General features: G+C 37.5%; 1 protein-coding gene across 5 annotated transcripts in view; it reads right to left on the minus strand.

The window, feature by feature from the left end:
• Window positions 1-24,690, minus strand: part of LOC135219903 (transmembrane protein 117-like) — a 421,293-nt gene that overhangs the window by 22,402 nt on the left and 374,201 nt on the right. For all 5 annotated transcript variants that reach the window (XM_064257103.1, XM_064257101.1, XM_064257102.1 and 2 more), the window contains exons 7-9: window positions 20,224-20,490; window positions 13,947-14,072; window positions 7,343-7,476 (exon numbers count right to left, since the gene is read on the minus strand). In XM_064257103.1, coding sequence (XP_064113173.1) covers window positions 7,343-7,476; window positions 13,947-14,072; window positions 20,224-20,490 — 527 coding nt within the window. The remainder of the gene's footprint in view (window positions 1-7,342; window positions 7,477-13,946; window positions 14,073-20,223; window positions 20,491-24,690) is intronic.

A 24,690-nucleotide genomic window follows, 5' to 3' on the forward strand; every position in this document is an offset into this window, starting at 1 on the left:
TGGGATGTGTTGTATCTTCAGCTCTAGTTTCCATCCAATATTTCTTGTCTGGTTTTCGTTTACTGTAAATATGTTACTGTCTACTTTTGTTATGACTTTAAGTATTGTAAATGATTCTATCGGTTGTCCTCGCAATCGTCGTGTTTCTAAGTCATACATGTTCAGGCTCTCTAGTCATCTTCGGTAACCTATTTGCCTGATGGATGGAATTAACTTTGTGGCTCATGCTTGTACTCTTTCTAATCTATTTATGTCTTTTCTTAGTGTTGGTGACCAAAACTGTACTGCATATTCAAGATGAAGTCTAACTATTGATGTGTAGAGCTGCAGCACCGTTTCCATGTTTCTGTATTTGAGCTGCCTCTTTATGTATCCCATCAGTTTCTGTGCTTTCTTTTCAGAGTTTATGCACTGTTTTGTGGATTTTAAGTCCTTGATAATAATGACTCCAACGTCCTCCTCTTATTCTACACTATTTATGTCATTCCCAAACAGCATGTAGTTGGCATGAGCGTTGTTTGTTCCTATTTGTAACACTTTACACTTATCCAAGTTAAAAGGTACTTGCCATCATTTTGACCACTCTCCTATTTTATTTAAATCATTACTTAAACTTTCTACTGTCTCTGGGTCTGCTGCATTTACACCTAGTTTGGTGCCGTCTGCAAATCTGGCTATCCTCCTAGTTAATCCTACATCATTGTCATTAATACAAATAAAAAACAAGAGCGGGCTAAGGACAGAACCCTGAGGAACTCTGCTTGTTACATCTGCCCATTCTGATTCTTCACCGTTTATTACAGCTCTGTTTTCTATTAGTTAGCCAGTCTTCGATACAGTCTGCTGTTTCTCCTGCAATTCCCAATGCTCTAACTTTTGTCATCAGTTTCTTGTATGGGACTTTGTCAAAGGCCTTTTGGAAATCTAAAGTAGAGTATATCTATTGCTCTACTACTGTCGTAAATACCAAGCATGTTATTAAAACACGCCAAGAGATTTGATAGGCACGATCTGTTTTGTCTGGAGCCGTACTGATTGTTTAACAATAGAATGTTTCTATCAAATTGATCCACAATTTGATCTTCAATCATGGACTCAAAAATCTTACAAGGGACTGACGTTAGACAGATGGGTCTATAATTTCTTGGCTCTTCTGGATTTTTTTTTTAAACTGGGGGCACATTATCTAGTTCCATCCTTTAAGTGCCTTTCTTTGTTCTGCACTTTTTCTGTTGAGTTTATATAGGTGAGGAACTATCTTTTCTTTTAGCTCTTTAATTTCTCTTGGATGAATCCCATCGGGGCCAGGAGATTTGAACTTTAGTTTTTCTATTTTGCTTCTAATGTCCTCTTTTGTAAATATTATTTTGTCCAATGGTTCTGCCCCTTCATATTAAATAGCAGGTTCCGGTACTGAGGTAGTGTCTTCAGTTGTGAATACACTATTAAAAACTTATTCAGTAATTCCTTTTTCCAAGTCTGACTTTACCAGGTTACCTCCATTGTCTCTTAGGAGAGTTATGCTGTTTTTTACTGGATTCCTACTATTAACATGAGCAAAGAATTCTTTTGGGGTTTCCTTACAAACTGATGCAACTCTCTTATCCTCATTTCCCTTTGCATTTCTTGTTAATTTATCCACCAATCTACAGAGTTCTTTATGCCTGCTTGCTGCTTCTGGTGTTGGGTGTAGATTCATTGGTTTGTGCAATTTTCCCTTTCTCTTGTTTTATTTTCAATTTCTCTGCTGTCTAATCTCTTTAGTATCTTCCTCTCTTTTTCATGTGGAATATTAATGTGAAATGTAATAATTTTAAAGTCGCTTTTGCCTAGACTTGCACTTACTAGTAGGTCAGACACTAGGTTATCTTCTGTTGATAGGACAATATCTAGTATGTTGTTTCCTCTAGCAAGTTTGTCAACCTATTGGTGGAGGAATTCATTTTTGACAAATTCCAGAAGTCTCTTTCCTTCTAAGTTTGAAGTGGAGGTCATAGTGTCCCAGTGGGCTGCTGCATTGAAATCTCCTATTATTATGCAGTTTGTTGTTTATTTCTTGTCCTAGTAGTGCATACAGCTCCTCGTCGGACATTTGTGGTTGGCGGGGAGGTCTGTACGCTAGTATTGTAGTTAGCATCTTCCCTAGACTGCTTATATTGTTGCCAATTACTTCTTGCTTGGTTGTAATTTTGCATTCTATCGGACTGAGGTTGTCAATTACATATAACATAACGCCTCCACCTTTTTTTATCAGTTCTATCTTTTTTGAACGATTTATATCCAGCTATTTGATACTCTCCTACGAGGTCTCTTGTTGCCTCTTGTACCCATGTTTCTGTGATACCTATTATGTCTAATTCTTCAATTGCTATAAATGCTTTGAAGAGATCTACTTTGTTCCTAATAGATTATGCATTAAACTGTTCCACTCTGAGGGGCTTTTCTATCTTTTCTTTTGTCCTCGGTGTCTTTATTCGTTTTCCTTATTTTCACTGTTTCCTGCAGTGCTATTACTAAACAGCTTCTGGGAGCTTTCCGACTTCTTCCATTGAATGTTCAGTTCACTGTGGTGTTTCAAGAGATCTTCGTTAAGAGGGTTTCCTAGTAATTTTGGTCCAAAATTCAAGTGATTTCCATCTTTTATATAGTATTTTTTATTCCCTACAAGTCTGTCCCAAAAGTTTAGAAACCTAGCGCCTTTTTCTTGGCATATTCATTCCAGTCCGTCATTAATTCCAGTTGACTTGCTGAGGGAGAAGTGGCTTACATTGGTTTTAGGCAGAAGTCCTATAAGAATGCCGCTATCGGTTTTCTCACAGATGTTTTCTACAACATACCTCAGGTTAGCTAAAAGGCCTTCTATCTGGCCAGTTCTTCCATCTTTTAGAAATAAGTGGTTTCCTCCTCCATGCACTATGATTGCACTTTTTCTAATTTCCATTTGGATTTTCTTCACTGCCTCAGCTATCTTCTTTGCTCCTGGACCTGGATAAGAATTAACTTTTCTCGTATTTCTATTTTTGGCCACAAAATTTGAGCCCTGATCTTTTACTAACGAGTCTCCAAGTATGGTTGTTTCCTCTTCTGTTTCCAAGGCACAGCAAATTTATTCGATATGTTTATTCCTTTTGAGGGACAGTTGTGTTTTTCTGACTGCTATCACTCATCTACCAACAACTCTCTTGAATTCATCACTTTTATTCGTGCAAGCTTCTTTTTTTATACCTTGTCTAGTGCTTGTTTCTGTTTCATTTCTGGTTCTAGTCTTAAGCAATTGTTTTCTAATCTCTACTATACTCTCTGCATTTTCTACTATGTCGTTGTTCAATTCCTGTTTCTCTCTCTTAAGGTTTGTCACTTCTCTTCTTAGGCCTCCAATTTCCTTTTCCATCCTATTTTCTCTTCTCTTGCCTTCGAGTTTGTCCTTTGTCAGCTCTTTTAGGTAATTTTATATTCTTCTACTTCCCTCCTCAGTTTATCTATCTCCTGTTCTTGTTGACAAAAGAGACAGACACTGAGACTATTTAGCTTTGATACGCATGTCTCTTTGTAGTCTACGCACCACTTGTTTACATCGCATTTTGCACATTGTGTTTCAATTTTAACTTTTCTTGGGTCATCTCTGTTTGTGTCTTGGTTTCAATATTTTCACCTGAGCTTTAATTCAATATTCTTTCTAATGTGACCAGTTGGAAAGGAAAAAAGGGGGTGTGGTTGAGTACTCCCAAAGTCGCTGCATCCGCCTATCCATGGACAGTTTTCCATAGTTCGTCGCCTGGATACCTTTAATCGCTGCCACACTAACGTATGGTCTCCCTGTTGTTAGACGATCCCAAACGTTTCGCAGCTCCCGACTGAGCAACACAATTTGGCTAAGCAAATTTTTTTTCGCCAAGAGTGAACAGCAGCATCTCTTAATTTAATAAACTTCCAACAGCCATGAACAGCCAGAATCTTATTACCTGAATGCTTCTCCTCCAAGCATGAAATTCCCAAAGAAATGGCCACACCAGCAGGCCCCATGGGTTGGAAGTTCCACAATCAATGACACAGAAGCCCGTCTGGAGTTTTTAGCTGGCTAGGACTCCAACAAGGCACAAAAGTTCCGCAACCTCAGAGCAGTTTAGCCTTTACTCACAGGGTAATGGTTGCAGGGGTGGTCATTCATTACACGAAGGAGTGAGCTTAACGGGGCACAATAGCAACACTCCATTTCTGCATCCCCAGTTGCCCCAGGATTCCTCCATCCTAGTCTTTGGAAACCTGCAATCATCTGCCCTGCATTATTTAAAGAGGTTCCAAAGCCTCTGTTCTGACGCATGAGGTAGCTGTCAGCTCCTTATACTAATCTAATGTCTGTGTGCTATTGTATAAGATATGTATATGTATATGTATATGTTTATGTATAATATAGTATATATATATATATATATATTATAATATATATCTTTATATATATATATTAATATATATATATATATAATCTAATATAAAAAGTTAGCCCATAAAAAAAAAACACCACCCCCAAAAAATGTAGAGAGAAAAAGTACTATATTTCAGAGTGTGTGGGGGGACTGCTGTCCTCTTCGTCTTTTCAGGTTATTATGAATGAGAAAAGTTTTGTTTACAGTAAAAAAAGGGTTGGTATTTATTACCCAAACGAAAGATTTCGTCCACAAAGTTAAAAGCCAAACTTTTAGGGGTTTCACCCCCGCTTGATTAATCTTCCTTTAATCTTCTTAAGCGTTGGTTGAATGAAAACCTTGTCGATGATATCTGAAGCCCATGACCCTTTTGAGATGTTCATTACCTGCCTCTGTTTAATCAAGGCCGATTCCATCATTTGACTCTTGTACCGACATTTGCTGCTGTAAATTATACATGACAAATTCCAGTTTATTTTATGGTTATGTTCATCTATATAATTGAAAATAGCTGAGTTCTGTTGTCCATACCTTACTGACCGTTTATGTTGTATTAATCTCTGGGGAAGGGATTTTCCTGTAAATCCGATGTAAGATTGGTCACAGTCCAGGGATGGGATTTCGTAAATGCCTGTGTCCTTGGGGGATGTCATTTGTTGGACGTTAATCAGGGATTTGGATAAGGTGTTTGGGTAAGTAAATTCAAAAGGATTAGATTTTCCAAGGGTCTGGGTCAAGGTCTTAATCCTGTCCAGGTGTGGAATTTTTATTTTATTGTTGGGTGTGTCTCTGGTCTTGGGGGGGTTGGTAGAAAATTACGTTTGCTTTGTGAATTAGTTTCTCAATTATATGGTCAGGCTACCTTAACTGGTTACGAATTAGTTCAAATTCTTTATCCAGGAAATCTGGGGAACAAATTCGTAAGGCTCTTAAGAATAGGTTGCTGGCTACGCCTATCTTAATAGGAATGTCATGATAGCTGAAGTAGTGAATGTATGAAAGTGAGAACGTTGGTTTTCTGTATATGGTAAATTTGTATTCTGTCGTGTCTCTGATTATTAAAACACCAAGGAAAGGAATTTTGTTGTCTGTTTCCCATTCAACTTTAAATTTGAAGCTGGCGTTTATTATTGAAAGGAATTCATTAAAATTGCCCCATTTATTATCCCAAAATGTTAGAATATCATCTACATATCTCATCCACAGCATGTCTTTGGTTTTTATTGCATTTATTATGTAGTTTCAAAGTATTCCATGTACAGATTGGCTAAAACAGGACTTAAAGTCTCTGAAATATAGTATTTTTCTCTATATATTTTGGTGTTTTTATGGGCACCTTTTATCAGATGGAATTCTGTTGTAACAGATCATTTTTACCAGTCACACACACACACACACACACACACACACACACACACACACACACACACACACACACACATATATATATATATATATATATATATATATATATATATTATATATATATATATATATATATATATATATATATATATACATTTAGTATTTTTTCTTATTATTTAAATTCTATTTTATCATTATTATTATCATTATTGAATATTTTTTAGATGTAACAGGAGGAAATCCTCGCTATTACAAGATGATATAAAGTAGTGTTTAAAAGAGGTCGCAGCTCGGGGCTGAGGGACGCTGCAAAAACCCTTAACTATTGCCTACTGTGCACTGCAAAAGGTGACCGGCAGGCATTACTTCCCCTGCAGAAATAAAGGTGGTTAAAAACTGTTGTAAGAGAGAGAGAGAGAGAGAGGAAGGGAAGCTCTTTTCAGTTCTCTTTCATCTGAAATAAAGGTGTCTAAAACTCGTTGTGTGTGTGTGTATGAGAGAGAGAGAGAGAGAGAGAGAGAGAGAGAGAGAGAGAGAGAGAGAGAGATATTTAAATAGTCTCATCTTTTTCCCGAATGACTAGAGGACTTAACGTTAGATATCCTCGTAATTCCCGCATATATGAAGACCTACCACTCAGAATTGACACCAACTTTACATATACACTTTCATTATTAAATTATCAATATGCGCTGTTGATATCTAAATTTATTAAGATAGTTAGCTGCAATCTCGCTTCTCGTTAAATACGCATCATTTCCTTTCAGCCACTCTTGCAATTTTAACACAGAAGTTTTCAGACAGGAAAAAAGACATAATCCCTAAGATCTTAATCCCAAATCTGTTGGGAGTGTTTTTTTTTATGTTAGATGTTTTATTTCAGGAATGCTTTTTTGTCTTTTTCTGTTACGCCCTTTTCGTTTCTTGCCTACCATACACACTTCTTCATCAATGTAATACAGACATTACACAGAAAAAATAACTAAGGTATGAAGACAATGAAGTTTTTGATATACATAATCAATAAAAAACCATAAATGGATACATGTATGAAACAGACATCATTAAACACACGTACGTATACACATGACACGACGTAAAGAGAGGAAAAAAGAAGTATTGCCACCAACACTCATAAATATTTCCTGAACAAATATCAAAAATTTATTAAAAAATAATACTGATATATCCTATCCTAGGTACTAAGAATATTTAACAGTACTTATACATACACACACACATATATATATATACATATATACATCTATATATCTATTATATACATATATACATCTATATATCTATATATATATATATATATATATATATAATATATATATATATATATATATATATATATACAGTATACTGACTCAACAATGGTAAAAACGCCCGGTCTCCAAAGTGACAGGCCAAGGTGGTACCAACTCAACTACCAAGGTCATAGTCTCTATACATAAATATATGTATATATATAATATATACTTAAAATCTAATCAGTACAGTAACTGAAAGATACAGAGTTCACAGACAGAAGTCGCCCACCCCCTTACCTTGTTGGGTTCGAAGCGACCGTAGAGTGAGATCAGAGTGAAGAGCATGACGAACCCCAAGATACTCGGGATGAAGGCCGTGCACTTCACGGGCAGGCTGTAGTCCATGAAGCGGGAGTACATGAACATGTCCTCTGTAAATGCGAAACGTTGGTTACAGTCAACTGTGTCTGTCGAGATGTTTGCATCATCAATATCATCGGTTAGAAATCATAGCTGCATCAGCCAAAATGATTAGAATATGGAATTTAGGCCAAAGCCCAAGCGCTTAGAGCTATTAGGTCATACAGCTCTCATAGTTATGCGAAAACAATTGTTATGAAAGGTGGAAGGTGAGATGGAAGAAAGAGAATACGAACGAAGATACAGTAAAAGGAGTAAAAGAGCCTGTAGAATGGTTGCCGAACGGACACCGCTAAGAACTTCAAGTAATGCTTACAGGGCACCGTGTGAGGTGCACTGACGGCACTACCCTCTTGCACGGCTGGTTTTGTGATAAGCCTTTTCAGTCCAATAATTCCTTCTCCTTTAATATCAATATAATAAAATCTGGTTAATATTCATATATGATGAAAAGGAATAAAGGAACGGGCAGTAAGTCAACAAACGCTTGACTTGTTAACCGATGCTGTATTACTTACTGGCTATGGCATGTGAGAGATCGGCAGCCCAGATTGTTTATTCCGAGTCTTGAACACAAAAGGTTTGACACCCTAGATAAGAAGTGCCTACCTCCAACACCTCAAAAATGTATTGCTACCGGATCAGAACCCTGGCTTTTGCATCAAAAATGAGTCCTAAAAACAAAAAAACAAAACATTTTTGTCAGAGTGAAAAACATATACTTGAAACTTTTCCTAAACCTTCCCTGGAGTTCCGTGAACACAATATAAGCAATGCCAGCAATGTCAAGGCTGGCTTTATGTCCGCCAGCAGCCTCGGAAGGGGGTTTCAAATTCACGATTATTCCGGCTAGGGAACATATGCCTAAAACTTTCATAAAAACCTTACTTGGGACCTCATGAACTCAGAATGACCATTACCAGTAAATTTATCTCTGGCTTTCCACCCGCCAGCAAACTTCAAAGGAGGGATGCAGTGCAATTATGTGACATTGCTGGCATTGCTCATTCTGTGTTCGGGGGACTCCAGGGAAGGTTTAGGAAAAGTTTCAAGCATATTTTTTCCACTCTGACAAAAATATTTTTCATTTAGGTTTCATTTTTGATGCAAAAGCCAGAATTCTGATCCGGCAGTAATACATTTTTGAGATGTTGGAGGTAGGCTCTACTTATCTAGGGGCCAAACCTTTTGTGTTCAAAACTCGGAATAAACACTCTTGGCTTCTGCTCTGTGAGGTCACTATAGTATAAGCAAGGCTAAGACTTTGGCCAGAAGATGGGCCTGCTTCTGAGCATCTATGTCACTCAAGCCATTCACTCTTCGTTCTTTTAATATCAATATCAAGCAGATGGGCACTGAGAGGAATTTCATCATCTTTAATATCTTTTAAGACAGGTGTTTCACTCATGGGGCTAGACGTGAATAATGTTTTCTCTTCAATGCCTGAATAACCACTTAGAATGGGTCATTCCCATCTGCCCATTCTCAATGATTTTTGGGGCATTTGCATACTGCCTAATAATAAACTTTGAACACTGACTGAGAGACAAAAATATTTTCATCCTTCACACTATTTTACTAAATATAAATGAGTTTTGTCTTCAGTTTCATTTTGGGGATGGACGTAATGCAGGTGGTCTTCTCTGTACATTTTTGAAGCGCCTCTGAGGCTGTATAAGACTGTGGCTAGGTACATTATGCTCATCTTTGAGTAAGTAATCAAGGGACGAATGATGCAGGGAGTGTAACCTCTTTTTATGAAAGCACCTCTTTTGAAGGAGAGACTGCATCTTGCTTAAAAAGGAAGCGGAACTTAATATAATTCTGCATTTTCTTATCCACTGATTTTCATAAACAATACTGATCATCAAAGTTACGAATTAAAAGTATTCGTCTCTATCTGCCACCATCAGTTCAAATGCCAAAAATGTTCAGTCTGTAAGGATTCAAATGAAATTTTCCATTAAACGACTGTGGCAATGCTCGATTATAACCAGCTTCAATCATCAAGAACTTACATACATAAAATTCATTGCTCATGTTTCCTGACTTCAACGGAATTCATCATCAAAATCTTCCATTAACTCAATTTACTCATAGTGGTGTTGTGAGTCTCCCAGAAGCTGCAATGTCACCCTTGAAAAGAGCATTGCTTATCAGTGTCTCCCGTCACACGTCATCACTGGTCTCCTATCAAACAAAATTCGAAATCAAATCCCTCCCATCTGGTGTTGTTATTAACGAAGTCGTCCATCAATATCTCTTCTGTAATTCATTATCAAAGACATCCTTCGGTCTTTGAGCTGATGAACACGCCCCTTCTGTTTTTATTATCATGTCTTTTCGGTTCGCTTCCCTTTGCTTTAATTACATAGAACTCTTTTAGGATTTAATACTCAAAGTTCATATCTGTGAAGTGAATTGCTATCTTAGTTTTTCAAAGATTCGTAGGAGAGTCATACATTATCTAAACAGTTTACCTCAATTACGTTTCATTCCTCTGGGCTACATATTTTGTTTGATTTGATTTTCCTTTCATCTGTGGGGATTCTTATATTTATCTGTACACTGTTACATTAGCAAGATGATTTGAAGAATTTTTATCATTAATAATAATAATAATAATAATAATAATAATAATAATAATAATAATAATAATAATAATAATAATAATAATAATAATAATAATACCAACAACAACAATAACACTTAATCCATACTTGGCAGATATGATGGTAACCATACGTATAACAAAAGATATCCTTAATCAACAGCAACAAGTTTTATTCCTTTATGTATTCTTACTTCCATTTCTTTGCGTTTTATAAGACATGAGAGAGGATGAAGTACCGTAGCCATCTATCACAGACCTCTTGTGTCTATTTTATGACTTTAGTTTAGCCTTTTACAAGTTTTTCTTTTCATACGTTGTCACGGAGTACCTAAAGATAATAGCTTTATAATATACACAGTGAATGTTATTACATTCCAGAAACTTGTACCCGTCAAATGAAGTAAAATAATTTTGGTCAATTTTTCAAAGAAATCACTCGAGTTTATTCAAATTCCGATTTATTTCGGTATTGTAACATTCCACTCCTCCCCCCTCTACAACAACAACAAAAATAAAAAATACAAAGTTTGGGCAAAACGTTTACAAAACGCCAGTGACCTGCCTTGGGGCAACCCTGCACCAACAATCTGCAATAAAAGTGGTTCGAATAATACCCGGAGTTACAGAGTCAATAATGCTCGACTGTGCTCAATGCATTCATCTCCCAACTCCCCCTGTTCAAAGCCTCCCGGATCGATGTATTCATCAAAGTCTCCCACACGCAACTGTGACCATCATCAATCATCAAACACTGATCCATCATTATCACTGCTTCCTGTTAAGAGCATCATAATCATCAAAGTTCCCATAGCACTCGCCATCAAAGTTCTCCTTTAACTGGGTACATTGTAAACAATTCGGGATCAGGCACAAGTTTTTTTTTTTTTTTTTTTTTTTTTTTTTTTTTTTTTAGTGTTCCACATACTTTTGATCAAGACAATGAGTTCCGTTCCCAAACGATTCTAATGATGCTCTGGCGAGGCTAAATCAATTCCACCACTGACACAAAACAAAATATAAAACAACAATGCACTCAGCAGTGAGTTTTCACCGACTCGGTTCTAAAGTCAGGTTAACAGTTTCCTACTGTAATTTGGGAATTTATATGGTGGTGCTTTTCACCACATATAAAAAGTATAAAATTAAACACAATGCCAACGTCACATCAACAGGTAGTCATTATTTTTTAACATTACACAAATTCGGGTGCATTCTTCGACTTTTGAAATTCGAAAATTTACTTAATATGACTCGTGTGTAAAATCTTCGAAGGGATTTCATTTGAACAAATTCGCTAAATTTATTCTAAACGAAATATGCGCTGGTTAAAGCTTTAACCTCTAGCACCTCCTTTCATACGATGGAATCCTACCTATACCCGTAAGCCTTGTCTTCTTAACCGGTCTCGATTTTCATTTCAGCTTTATTTTGGGTACGGCTGGATGAGGCAAGGGCATTAGGTTGCATGCCCAGTACTGCCTCGTTGCTTAAACATCATTTCCGAGGAAGAAACAAGGACTGACAGCCCAATCTCAATACAGTTCGCCTTTAAGGTAAATAAGCACAAAGACATCTTTGAGCTCTCTTTGCCCACCGAAACATATATAGGCCTTTGATAAGGAGAGAGATGATACGACTACCAGCTCACAAAAAAGGGGGTGGGGGGAGGGGGAGGGGAGAGGGAATCAAAGGAAAAAGTTTCCAAGTCTTGGAGATAAAGGGGATGATTGACGGATCACAGCAGTTGACTCTTCGCCCACATTTCAAGGTAATGCCCGAGAGAGAAAGGTAAGCCTGTCAAAGAAAAAGATCTCTCTCTCTCTCTCTCTCTCTCTCTCTCAAATCTATATGCCTCTTCTTCATGTACTTGTCTACGGGCTGCTCTATAAGCAAGAGCCCGTGTTGATACAACGCCAGCTCTTCCATAACCAATAACAACAGATACTTGTGGCGAATGCACTTGAGAAATAAGACAGATGTCTTAAAATGAATGTTATAAGTAGGACAATGAAATCTGAGATAATAGTTTATTCTTGAGAGAACTATGTTTGTTATTAACGCCATGAATTGCTATGAGCAAGAAGAGCCTAGAATTTGGGGTCAACGAAAGATTGGCTAAACTACTACAGACCAGTGATGGGCTACTCTAGGAGCACGAGCCCGTGCCACCACAAGGCTGGTTTAATCTACAACAACAAACAGTGACGGATTTAAGCGGACCCAACTGGTCACGTGCGTGTAGATGTGGAGAGAAGAGGTTTGGTGAAGGATGATGACTTTGATTGAAGGCAGTGGAGGAGGAGAAGAAGCATCAGGCAACCGACCCCTTAATGCAGGGATAACGGTGTAAAGAAGCAGAAGAAGAAAAAAGACCTGGTCACGTGTCCCATTCCACCCCGCTCCTTGGGTATGAATAACAGAACAATGTTGTTTCTTTCAATAAATCATTAATGGTAGCAAAAATTTGCTCAGTTAACGATTATATCAACAACAACAACTATATGTGTGCGCATATATATATATATATATATTATATGTATATATATATATATATATATTATATTATATATTATATATATATATAGTATATATACATAAGCTGTTATGACAGACACGTTTCCGTGTTGTGGAAGTCTCTGGAATAAACCTTAAATTTAATGACATTGGGAACTTACACGAAAAAATCCTTGCAAATGTTCAGATATCGTAAGTCCTCTTCAATTTTCTTGGATCTATAAACGAACCTTATCAGGCCGTCTTAAATTTAAAGTTTTATATATATATATATATATATAATATATATATATATATATATATATATATATATATATATATATATATATGATAGTCCTAAGTGCCCCCATGAAAATGTCTAGATCCGCCACTGCTACAGACACCCATAAAAAAAAAAACACACACACACACACACACAGAACTGCTGAAAAATCAGTACAGTTTGCCAAGAAGTCATCATCCAAAAACATCAATTCGAATATTGACAAAATGCGTGAAAACAGATTTTCCCAACACTGCAATAACCCTTCAACATCGGATTTTCAAAACAGGGTTCAACGATTCACAGTTGCGGGAGAAATTGGTCCTTCCGATGTTGAGTACATCCAAATTCATTGTGAGCAGGGTCGGTTTTTAAACCTATTTGACTCATTTCATCAAATCCTTTCTGTATTCTCAAGCCTCTTCCACACGAGGGGCAAATGCACGGCGGACAGACACTGTTGCCAATTTTGTGAGTGGATGGCGATCACGAGGGTGGTCCAAGTCATAGATTCGCCTGCCTGTGACTAATGTACTGCCTCCTTTAGACTGTTTGATCTGGTAACACTGTTGAAAGGCGAGAGAACGACGGGTAAATCAGAGTGCCCGTCGTGTCTTTGCTCCTCGTATGGAAGGGGCTTTAGGCCCTGTCCACACTAGCGGGCACTGCCCGACGGACAAGCACTGTCTCCATAACCGTTCTATACTACACTGATCGACCGAGTAGCTATGCAGCCAGAACGATGCGATTTTCTGGTAACACTGCTTCAGAAGTAAGAGAAAATATAAACAGCTGGAAGTGACCGACGCGCATGCCCGCTAGTGTGGACAGACCATAAGAGGTATAAACTGCTACCCTAAACATGAAATGAAGGATGAGGAAGTATTATTCCTCATTCAGGAAAATCATCTTTATACCAGACATACAAAAATCCCCTTAACTTCTACGATTTCCTAATAACTGGGCCCAGCAATTCCTAGCACCGGCCCTGACTACCACACAACGTGTATCCTGCGGGACATCCCTAACAAATGTATAGGACTTCCGTCCCTTGAATTTTCTGAACGAACGCATTTTGATTTTGCACTCACGGGTTCTGTATGGGCGTCCAGTCGTGACGTTGATCTCCGACCGGGCCTCCCAGGTCCACATCGTTTCGTTCATTTCGTTCACGAACTTGGGGTCCTCCACCGAGAACACCTTCCTGCTCTGCGGGTCTGCGGAGAGGCGAAGTATTTAGAAAATTGAATCGATAAATTGGGGGAAAATCGCATAGAATGCCACAATCTGTAAAACACGCGATCAGTGCAGGGAAAAAGAAAAGAAAAAAAAAAAAAGAGAATAATATCATGGGTAATTAATGATTCAGGAAATATTACCATTATAACAGCATTATAGTCATGACTAAGAGAGAAAAAAAATTAAAAGCATTTTCTTCATACTATCAGAAGAAGGGGTTTTTGAAACATAAGGACAGAAAGTTTAGGTTATCATGAATTATAAGAGGTCTCCATTTGAGACGTCAAAAATTATTCTAATCGGCAAAAATATATCCAATATATTTTAAGACAGCTTTTAAACCACGCACGCACACACACACACACACACACACACACACACACACACACACACACATATATATATATATATATATATATATATATATATATATATATATATATAATATGGAAATGACTACAGAATGAACACTGAAGACCTTATCTCTCCGGCGGTCATTTCGCACTTTTTTTTATTTTATTTTATTTCCTTGATGACTTTGAAAAGAAACAAAAAGAAATAAAGTTGTGAGTTCACGTCTAGAGGCTAAGCACTTTGTACCCTTCTGTTAATTTCAAATTTGTGTTCAACGTCCTTTTTACAATACGCAGACTTTTCAAATTCAAAGACACCCCTCCGGAGTTGATGGGGTCTTTCGTTGTCTGTGAGTACCTATGTATACTTGTCCTAAATGCAAAATGTAATTTTGGAAATGAAATCGGATCCACCCGACGCTACTGAAAGACCGCATCGATTCCCATAGAGGTGTCAGTTAGGGAATCATTCAAATTCACGTAAAATTGACATTATGTATATACTCATTTCAAAATACTCTGTCAAACTACTGATTGTCTTTCGCTCCTTCTTTTAGAATCTCTTTACATCAAGAAACTGTCTCCTTCCTTAAACAACCAAACTACCTCCACACCATTAAATATTGCCTAACTGCCTATTACTTACATTTTCTCCCTTTTTTTATTTCTCTAACATCACCTTTTGACTACGCTGTTCCACTTCTCCATCAGTTAACAATCAAACCTCTTAATAGTAAGTCCAGCAAAACGCTTTCCTTGTTTATTTTTTCAATATTTATTTTTTGTTTTGCTTTTTGATCTGTTATTTTACTGAATTATGCAGTGTTTTAATTTACTTTGTAGTTTTTATTTTTCTTTTAGCATAATGACAAAACTATATTTTTTATAATTATTAGCTTATTTTTTAGCATACTTTTTAATATTGTAGCAATTATTTGTTTGTAGCCCTGAAGATGGGGAAGGATTCCCGAAACGTAGGTGAAAATAAAAAGAAGAAATGATTTCCAGTCTTCTTGCTGTTCCGTTTATTAAATGTATATATTTATAATATATATATATATATATATAAATTTGTGTATGTGTGTGTGTGTTATATAGTAATCCAACACGGGCATTGTCATAATTAAATTAGCACAGCTTTGTTCATTTACCCTTTTACCACAAAAGAAATTCTATATAAATTCCAAAATATAAACACTCTTTTATGTACATATTAGGGATGTGCCCAAGTATCCGTATCGGTATCGGTGGTATCGGCTAGTTTTTGTGGTTAAAAAGTTAGGTACGTCTTAGTTTTACCAGACCACTGAGCTGATTAACAGCTCTCAGCTCTCCTAGAGTTGGCCCGAAGGATTAGATATTTTTTTTACGTGGCTAGGAACCAATTGGTCACCTAGCAACAGGACCTACAGCTTATTGTGGAATCCGAACCACACTATATCGAGAAATGAATTTCTATCACCAGAAATAAATTCCTCTGATTCCGCGTTGGCCGAGCCGGGAATCGAACCTCGGACCACCGGATTGGCAGCCGAGCGCGAAAACCACTCGTCCAGCGTGAAACTAGTTTTGGGGTATTTCTGGCCGATACCAGCCCGATACTTTTGTCATTCGTAGAGGAATGTAAAATCCTCCTAGGCTGGCATAACATTTAATTTTCTGTACACTTTTCCTTTTAGGATAATTATATTGAATATTATCTTTAATGAAATTATAATCTTAACTTAGTTCAGATGGTCCAAGTCCAGTATGAGTTGGAACTTGCAAAGGGATTTGTGCTTTTTTTGAGTCGAGTGTTTTGTTGATGTATACTGTAAAACAAACTCTGGTCCTTTCGTAATCTTATTTTTATTTGTGAACCAGTATCTCATGTTTCTTGGGATTACTAAATGAAAACAATACTATGTATTGTAATGAGGCAAAGGCTTAACCCCTCTATTATCAGAGCCTTTTTAAATCTAAATGAATGAGTCTGTTAACTGTTTCTAGCCAATGTATAAATTAAAACTCAGAATAAAATTATATATTAGTGATTTCAGATTGTTCGTCACCCCATGAATTCGAGTAAGCACTACGTAACTAAATTGCTAAAAGTCTTCTAATGGTAGCCATATTATAGGCCAGACTGTATCCAGTGATAAAGGGATTAAATACTAAATAGTTATACTTGATGTTCTTTCTCAATGAAGTTTGTGCCTTTGAAATGGTTTATATAACCCTATTATATCACCTTTCAGCTTTTGAAATAACCAGAGAACAAGAATGATTCTAGTAACGATTTATATTCTCCTACTTTATATTCTCCCAAATAACAGTCATATGGAGGTAACAATTATCGGTATCGCTTTAAAAGCTGGTATCGCTATCGGCCAAATATTTGATATCAGTGCATCCCTAGTGCATATTTTGTTGTCAAATGTCGCAACGACCCGGAACAACTACATATAAATATAAGGGCACTTTTAATCCATATTCTTACAGGCTGTTGTTGCAAGCATGAGTTTATGTCCTCTTACAAAACCACCTTCATTAGACAATTACAATGTTCATTTTGTAAGTTAAATCACTATGCCAAAATTTAAGAGGCAAGTTAATTATGACATCCAGGTTGAAAAGGAGAAGAGGGTTTCCTCATTTCGACATCATTTGCATATTAAATCAAGTTTGTCTTCTTCTGTTAAACAATGAAACTTGATATTTTACGTTTTTCATTCTTACGTTCCTAATTCTCTTTTAGGATCAGTTAGATTTGTTTGTTTGTTTGTTTGTATGGTGTTTTCACGTTGCATGGAACCAGCGGTTATTCAACAACGGGACCAACGGCTTTAGGTGACTTCAGTACCACGTCGAGAGTGAACTTCTATCACCAGAAATACACATCTCTCACTCCTCAATGGAATGGCCGAGAATCGAACTCGCGACCACCGAGGTGGGACGCCAACATCATACCAACCACGCCACTGAGGATCAGTTAGGATAATCATTGATCAATGTCAACGAGAGAGAGATTGATTTTTGAAAAACCAGTAAAAACGAGTAGAATATATAATATATATATATATATATATATATATATATATATATATGTGTGTGTGTGTGTGTGTGTGTGTGTGTGTGTTACGAGGTCAAAATGACCCCGTTTAACTAACAGGAGAGAATTCCTAACTCGGTAACGCGACCTACCTTCAATGCAGCCATCGCCTGCCATCTTTGCAGCTAAAATCAGTCATTAAATCTTAGGCGAATTCAAACTTTTGAGATACAAAAAATAGAGACGTTATTTCCACCAATAAATAGCTAACACGAAAGCTAAATAAAATGAATTAAAAATCCCAAAAATCATTAAGACACCATTACTGTTCTGCCTAATCATATTGAACAGAGCTATTCCAACTTATTCTCACTGTCATCAGTCTTTCTCAAATAAATGTCAAGAGAATTCATTTTCGGTAGTGACAACCGAATCCGTTCTGAAAGAGAAACCACAGTTATCAGACATTGAAATGCATAAATCAAGAGAACGGATAAATGCCCTATCAATCTTCCTACGTGTTTCTCTGCACTTCCAATCCCCGAGAGTTGTTTCAAATCCATTCCTTCGTGTTCCCTCATCGACGGATCTCCAAAGCGCCTCTCCCCACACTGCGGTCACCACTAAAAGTTCTTGTCTTGAACCCATAAATTCCCATACTAGAGATTATATCCCATTCATTTGCTCTAAAGGACATATGCACTTACACATACTAATGGACGTACGAATGCACGCACGCTAGTCTATTCTCGGTTCTGATGTACGTGCGTTTTCCCATTTCTCATGTACACATCTTATTAGCGCACACACTGGTCTACTCATGTAACCCCATTCTTCTGATGTCACGATCACCTGATCTTTTCGCTATCAGGTCATTTGCGCGCCCGCGATCTCTCTCCTCGCTCCTATCGGATGCGTTATAACTTTTGTCTCGTTTGTTTGTTTGTATGGTGCTTTTATGCTGCATGGAACCAGTGGTTTTTCAGCAACGGGACCAACGGCTTTACGTGACTTCCGAACCACGTCGAGAGTGAACTTCTATCACCAGAAATACACATCTCTCACTCCTCAATGGAATGGCCGAGAATCGAGCCCGCGACCACCGAGGTGGGACGCTAATACCATACCAACCACGCCGCTGAGGCACTTTTTGTCTCGTTAGAACATCGTGAGGAATTATTCACTGTTGATATAACTATTCTGGAGCTTTAAAACGCTCGAGGCTCTACTGTTTTCGTATCCTCCAACTGCCTCTCACTATAGTTATCGACCTCATTTAGATTTTGTAATTATATGGCATATATGTCTAGTGCTCATTCTCATTACACACACACACACACACATATATATATATATATATATATATATATATATATTATATAATATATATATATATAATAAGTATATATTGAAAACTGAGAGAGAGATATAATATAATATATTATATATATATATATATATAATATATATAAAATATAGTATTGATTTTGGAAAACCAGTGAAAACTAGTAGAATATATGGAGAGAGAGAGAGAGAGCGAAGAGAGAGAGAGAGAGAAGAGAGGAGAGATGAATTTAATTTCCCTGAATCTCTATCCAAAGCCCAATTTTCCCAAGACCCAATTAAGAAGTCTACGAAATTCCTATGAGTCTTGCAAAGGACACCTCCCCCCCCCCCCACCCCCCCAACCCCCCCACCACCAAGTCCTCTGGACTCCTTTCCCCCCACTCCCCTTTCCAAGTACAAAGAAAAAGGAAGAATGATCTTCACAAAAGTTGACTCATTCTTCCAAGAAGCTCTTTTTATTCTTCCCCTTTCACTCGGTCATTTGTCTTTAAGGGAACTCTCTCTCTCTCTCTCTCTCTCTCTCTCTCTCTCTCTCTCTCTCCTCTTTTACTTTTACCATTTTTCACAATCGTTTTTGTCCAAAAGGAATTCCTCTCTCTCTCTCTCTCTCTTTGTCTCTCGTCACTCTCTCTCTCTCCTTTCACTAGCTCTCTATCTCTCTCTCCTTTCACTAGCTCTCTATCTCTCTCTCCTTTCACTACTCTCTCACTATTTTATCTTCCTCACATCTTTTTTCTCTCACGTTTTTTCGACGGGTCACCTCTTCATCTAACTATAGAATGATCCATCACTTAAGGTTCGTATTTCCCTATGTATCTTTCATCGGTTATATCTCTGCTTATCTCTGGGTCTCTGTGATGTGATGTATCATCTATTCTTGCCGAGCCTATATTTCTTAAGTTATCTTCCCACCCTCTCTTCCTTTTCATTTCTTCCTGTCCAGTATCCCCTCTTCGTCTATTCTTCCCTAAAGCCAACCAATCAATTTAAAAAGTAATAAATGTGTATAAATCATGTGTTTTACGAGAAATACCATAAAGCACCATCAATTAAAAGTAATAATGTGTATAAATAGTGTTTACAGAATACCTACAATTATTTTTATGCCTATGTGCATTTCTGTACTAAACACGGCGAAACAGTATAGAAACACGCAGGTAGACCGCCTACTAAAGTAGCACCAGATTAGGAATACACGCAAGAAATCGTAATGTCCTGATATGCATTAGACAATATTATATTTATTATATTTGCAGTGGCATGCATTCCGAGCTTTGAGTTCTAACAGTAAGTAATCTCTGATTTCTCAAAACTGACTGCTTATTAAATCTCACACACTGTACTAATAATACTACCCTCACGATAAAAAAACTGACAGACAAAACGCCTTGCCCTCACCTATGTACTGTCCATAAGGTCCTGGCGTATAGAAGATCTGGTTCTTCCACATGTTGAGGTCGAAGATCATGACGAGGAATATGATGCCGTAGTTGAACCACTTGCCCGTGATGGAGGTGCGGGCGTATTTCCAGTGGAGGGTGTGCGTGGAGAAGCCGGGCAAGTTGACGTCGATGGTTGAGGTAAAGTGAGGGAAGTCCCAATCCTGCATCACGATCAGGAGGTCCATCACCAGGATGAAGGACGCTAGGAAGGCGCGCGACAGCTCTGTTCAGTCCGGGCGAGAGAACGAAAACGGGGTGAATACAGAAAACAGGGCGGATGAAGAAAATGGGATGAATACAGAAAATGGGGTGAATACAGAAAATGGGATGAACATAGAAAATGGAGTGAATATTGAAAATGGGGTGGATGTAGAAAATGGGGTGGATGCAGAAAATGGGGTGGATGTAGAAAATGGATTGAATATAGAAAATAGGGTGGATGTAGAAAATGGGATAAATATAGAAAATGGGGCAGATGTAGAAAATGAGGTAGATGCAGAAAATGGGATTAACATAGAAAATGGGGTGACTAGAAAATGTGGTGAATATAGAAAATGGGAAATGCATAAGGTGTTGGTAGGGTAACTTATTTCATGGAAAACAGGTACATAATGATGGAGTACAGATAAGAAATGACTAAAACGAAAAAAAATATCAGACCAAACTTAAAATGCAGGATAGACAAAAAAGTGCAGTATTGCAAAGTAAATGAAATATTATAGTAATTTGATGTTCATGAAAATTTTTTTTTTTTAATCAATCATTCATATTCAAAATTGAAAGCATCAATCACTGTGGAACTTTGATCGCCTCACCACCGAATTCCTAGCATAAAACAGAATGAGAAAGCCACCAACACACTTTTATACACCTGAGAGTCAACGAATCCTCACGGTTTTGTCTAATTCACATCAAATTCCTTGACTGGCTGCCCAATGGTAAGGCGTGCCGGAGCCCCGCAAATAATAGTTAAGTATATCTTAGTTTTACCAGACCACTGAGCTGATTAACAGCTCTCCTAAGGCTAACCCGAGTGATTGCTAGATGTTTTTACGTGACTAGGAACCAATTGGTTACCTAGCAACGGGACCTACAGCTTATTGTGAGATCCGAACCACATTGTATCGAGAAATGAATTTCTAATCACCAGAAGAAAATTCCTCCGGTTCCGCGTTGGCAGAGCAGGGGATCCCACTCGCAACTACCGAATCAGTAGGCGAGCACGTTAACCACTCGCGAATAATAGTGCGATTAACAAAAGTAACATCCATTACGTAACAATGGGTAATGCGACCTTCATCACTAATTCAGATCATGATCGACTTACGGTGCCATAGCAAAATAAAGTAAGCTTTTAATGGAAAAAGGAAATAGCATATAATTACTGTTAAGGGGTGGTTTTACCAGAAGTGAGTGTTGTCCACACTTTGTCATTATCATTATGACATCACTAATGATTACTGTTATCACTACCAATTATAGTATAGTTGTTGTAGTATTAAGAAGAGCATAAGTAGTATTAACCCTCTTTAGTTTGATCAGAAAATATTGTTACTAATACCACGACTTCAACATCACTACATCATCATCGAAAATGATTACCAGCCATACCACCCAACTCTAATAGTAATACCAGTAGCAGTAGTAGTAAAGACAGTAGCAGTTGTAGTAACAGTAGTCGTAATCACGAACGAAATCTAAGAGGTCACTGACAGCCAAAGAACCTCACGAAAGGGGAAAAGGGGAAACGGACGAGGGGAGGAAAAGAGGGTAATTGTTAGACTTCGTCAAACGAAAACCCTTAAGAGGATTTGCAAAGAAATCTCCGGCGATGCTGACTAATGAACCCTCCACTCCACCACAGGAGAGAGAGAGAGAGAGAGAGAGAGAGAGAGAGAGAGAGAGAGAGAGAGAGAGAGAGAGAGAGAGAGAGAGAGAGAGAATCTGTCCAAATAAAACGTGCAATAAGACTTTACGTTCCAAAAGGTGAATGTGACAAGAGCACGTTCCAGTTTCTGCCATCTCTTTATACAGAGAGAGAGAGAGAGAGAGAGAGAGAGAGAGAAAGGTTTAAAGTGTAGAAAGAGAGAGGCAGGGAGGAATGGAGGAATTTCCGTGAGGATGAGAATATGCGGATGAGAATTTGAGGGTTAGGGTATGAGGGTGAGAAAGTGTGGATGAGAAGTTGCAGATGAGAATTTGTGGATGAGAGTATGAGGATGAGAATGTGTGGATGAGAAGTTGCGGATGAGAATTCGTGGATGAGAGTATGAGGGTGAAAATAAATTAAAAGGGTGAGGATGTGTGGATGAGAGTATGTGGATAAGTACGAGAATGAGAATAATTTTGTGGATAAAAGTATAAGAGTGAGAATTTGTGGATAAAATTATAAGAGTGAGAATTTCTGGATGAGAGTATGTGAATGACAATATGAGGATGAGAACGTGGATGAGAATCTGTGGATAAGAGTATGTGAATGACAACATGAGGATGAGAATGTGTGGAGAATTTGCAGATGAAAATTTGCGGATGAGAATATGGCAATGGAAGTATGTGGATGACAATGACTGAAGGAAAATTTGTGGATGAGAATAAGCGGATGAGAACATATGGATAAGAGCATGAGGATAAGAAAACCAAAAGGGGCAAATGTCTGAGAGTAGGAAAACTCGACAACAAGAAAAAGTAGAGAGGCAAAACTGACAGAGAGGGGAAATAATAATAGCAAATAGAAAAAAAGGTGACAAACAGGATGCGCAGTAAATGGCGAGAAATATTGTTATATTGTTAAGTCATAAAAAAAGATTGAAAAGAGAAATGGAGAGTGAAGTGACAAAACGGATGAATGAGGGGAAATTGTAAAGAAAAAAGCTAATTAATAATATACATAGAGGAAATTATTAAAATAATTTTAAAAAATGCGCCGAGGTGACCAAGTCCTCTGTACGGCGTATAATGCTCTATGGAAACTCTCAGCCACGGTGTCAGATGTATGATCGTTAAATTTAACCTTTAATCAAGTAAAAACTAGCGAGACTAGAGGGCTGCAATTTGGTATGTTTGATGATTGGAGGGTGGATGATCAACATGCCAATTTGCAGCCCTCTAGCCTCAGTAGGAGAGAAAACGCGCGGACGGACAAACGAAGTTATCTCAATAGTTTTCTCTTACAGAAAAAAAAAAATTATGGGACGTGTTTCACGAAAAACGGGCGCAATGAAATTCTCGTACTTTACAAACAAACTGTCAAAATAACGAAGTAATTAAAGCTCCCTGTCACGTATAGAGTTTTAAACGCATGTATCAGAAGTAAAGATTTAGCAAACAAAAATATAATATAATATACGTTTTCATTCCACCTATAGATTCTGGAACTCTTTCGCTTCTCTTTTCCCCGAGTTAGGTCACCTTCCTTCGTTTCCATTACAATTTACCGCAGAATGGATAAAAGAATAAAACAAAAACAGGCGCAAGAAATGAAAGGAACTAAAAAAACACAAGACGAAATATTCTAGAAGAGATATAAGACGAAGGGGAAAAAGAAGGGGGAAAGGTGACTAAAAGGAAGAGTGACAGACAGAATAATCAGATATATCAATGAGGCGGTTAAGACTAAAGATGGTGCAAAATGAAACCTGAGAGAAACAGCAACTGGAAGTGAATGCTGGATTAAGAAAAAGGATGACAGGTCCAGCGAAGTAATGGGAAGATTTAGGTCGCAAAGATAAATCAAATGAAGGGGAAAATCAATATAATTCTATCCTACGAGAGAGGAATAAAGTTAGGCAAGTGGATGTTACGAGAATCGCGGGGGGCAGGGAGGTGGGGGGGATGGGGGTGCGCAAAATATGAATTTTACAATAAAGGCAAAAAGTACTTGAATGAAATAATGGAATCGTAGCAATCTTCAAAATCTTGAATACTAGGTAGTCGTAAGCATAATAAAAGGGAGAAAAGATAATAAAAAAAAAAACCATTAGAAGAAAAATAGTACCTTAGAATGAATGCTGACTTCATAAAAAAAAAAAAAAGATAAGAGAAGGTTAATAAGAGCGGGAGAATAAAAATAAACTACTCTACACAAAGAGGGGAAACAGAGACGACGTCAACACGAGGAAAGGGGGAAAGGAATAGCAAATCTGGAAGAAGAAATAGTGCAAATCGGAAGGACCACTGAAAAGTCAGTTTGTGAAGACAAGCGAAATATTTCAAAAGGAAACTTTGGAGGTTTCGAGAGGAAAATGACAGAGAGAATAAAATACAGGAAGGAGGAAAATCTTCAAAAGTAGGAAATGATGGCAGAAGGAAATATTAGGAAGGAGAATAAACGGTAGAAGGAAATAATATGAGAAAGGTTATTATGAGAAGGAAATGAGAGGAAGAAAGATCGACAAAAGAAAATATATTAAGGAAGATTAACTGG

This window comes from Macrobrachium nipponense, chromosome 1 (genome assembly GCF_015104395.2).
Source record: "Macrobrachium nipponense isolate FS-2020 chromosome 1, ASM1510439v2, whole genome shotgun sequence".
Lineage (NCBI taxonomy): Eukaryota > Metazoa > Arthropoda > Malacostraca > Decapoda > Palaemonidae > Macrobrachium > Macrobrachium nipponense.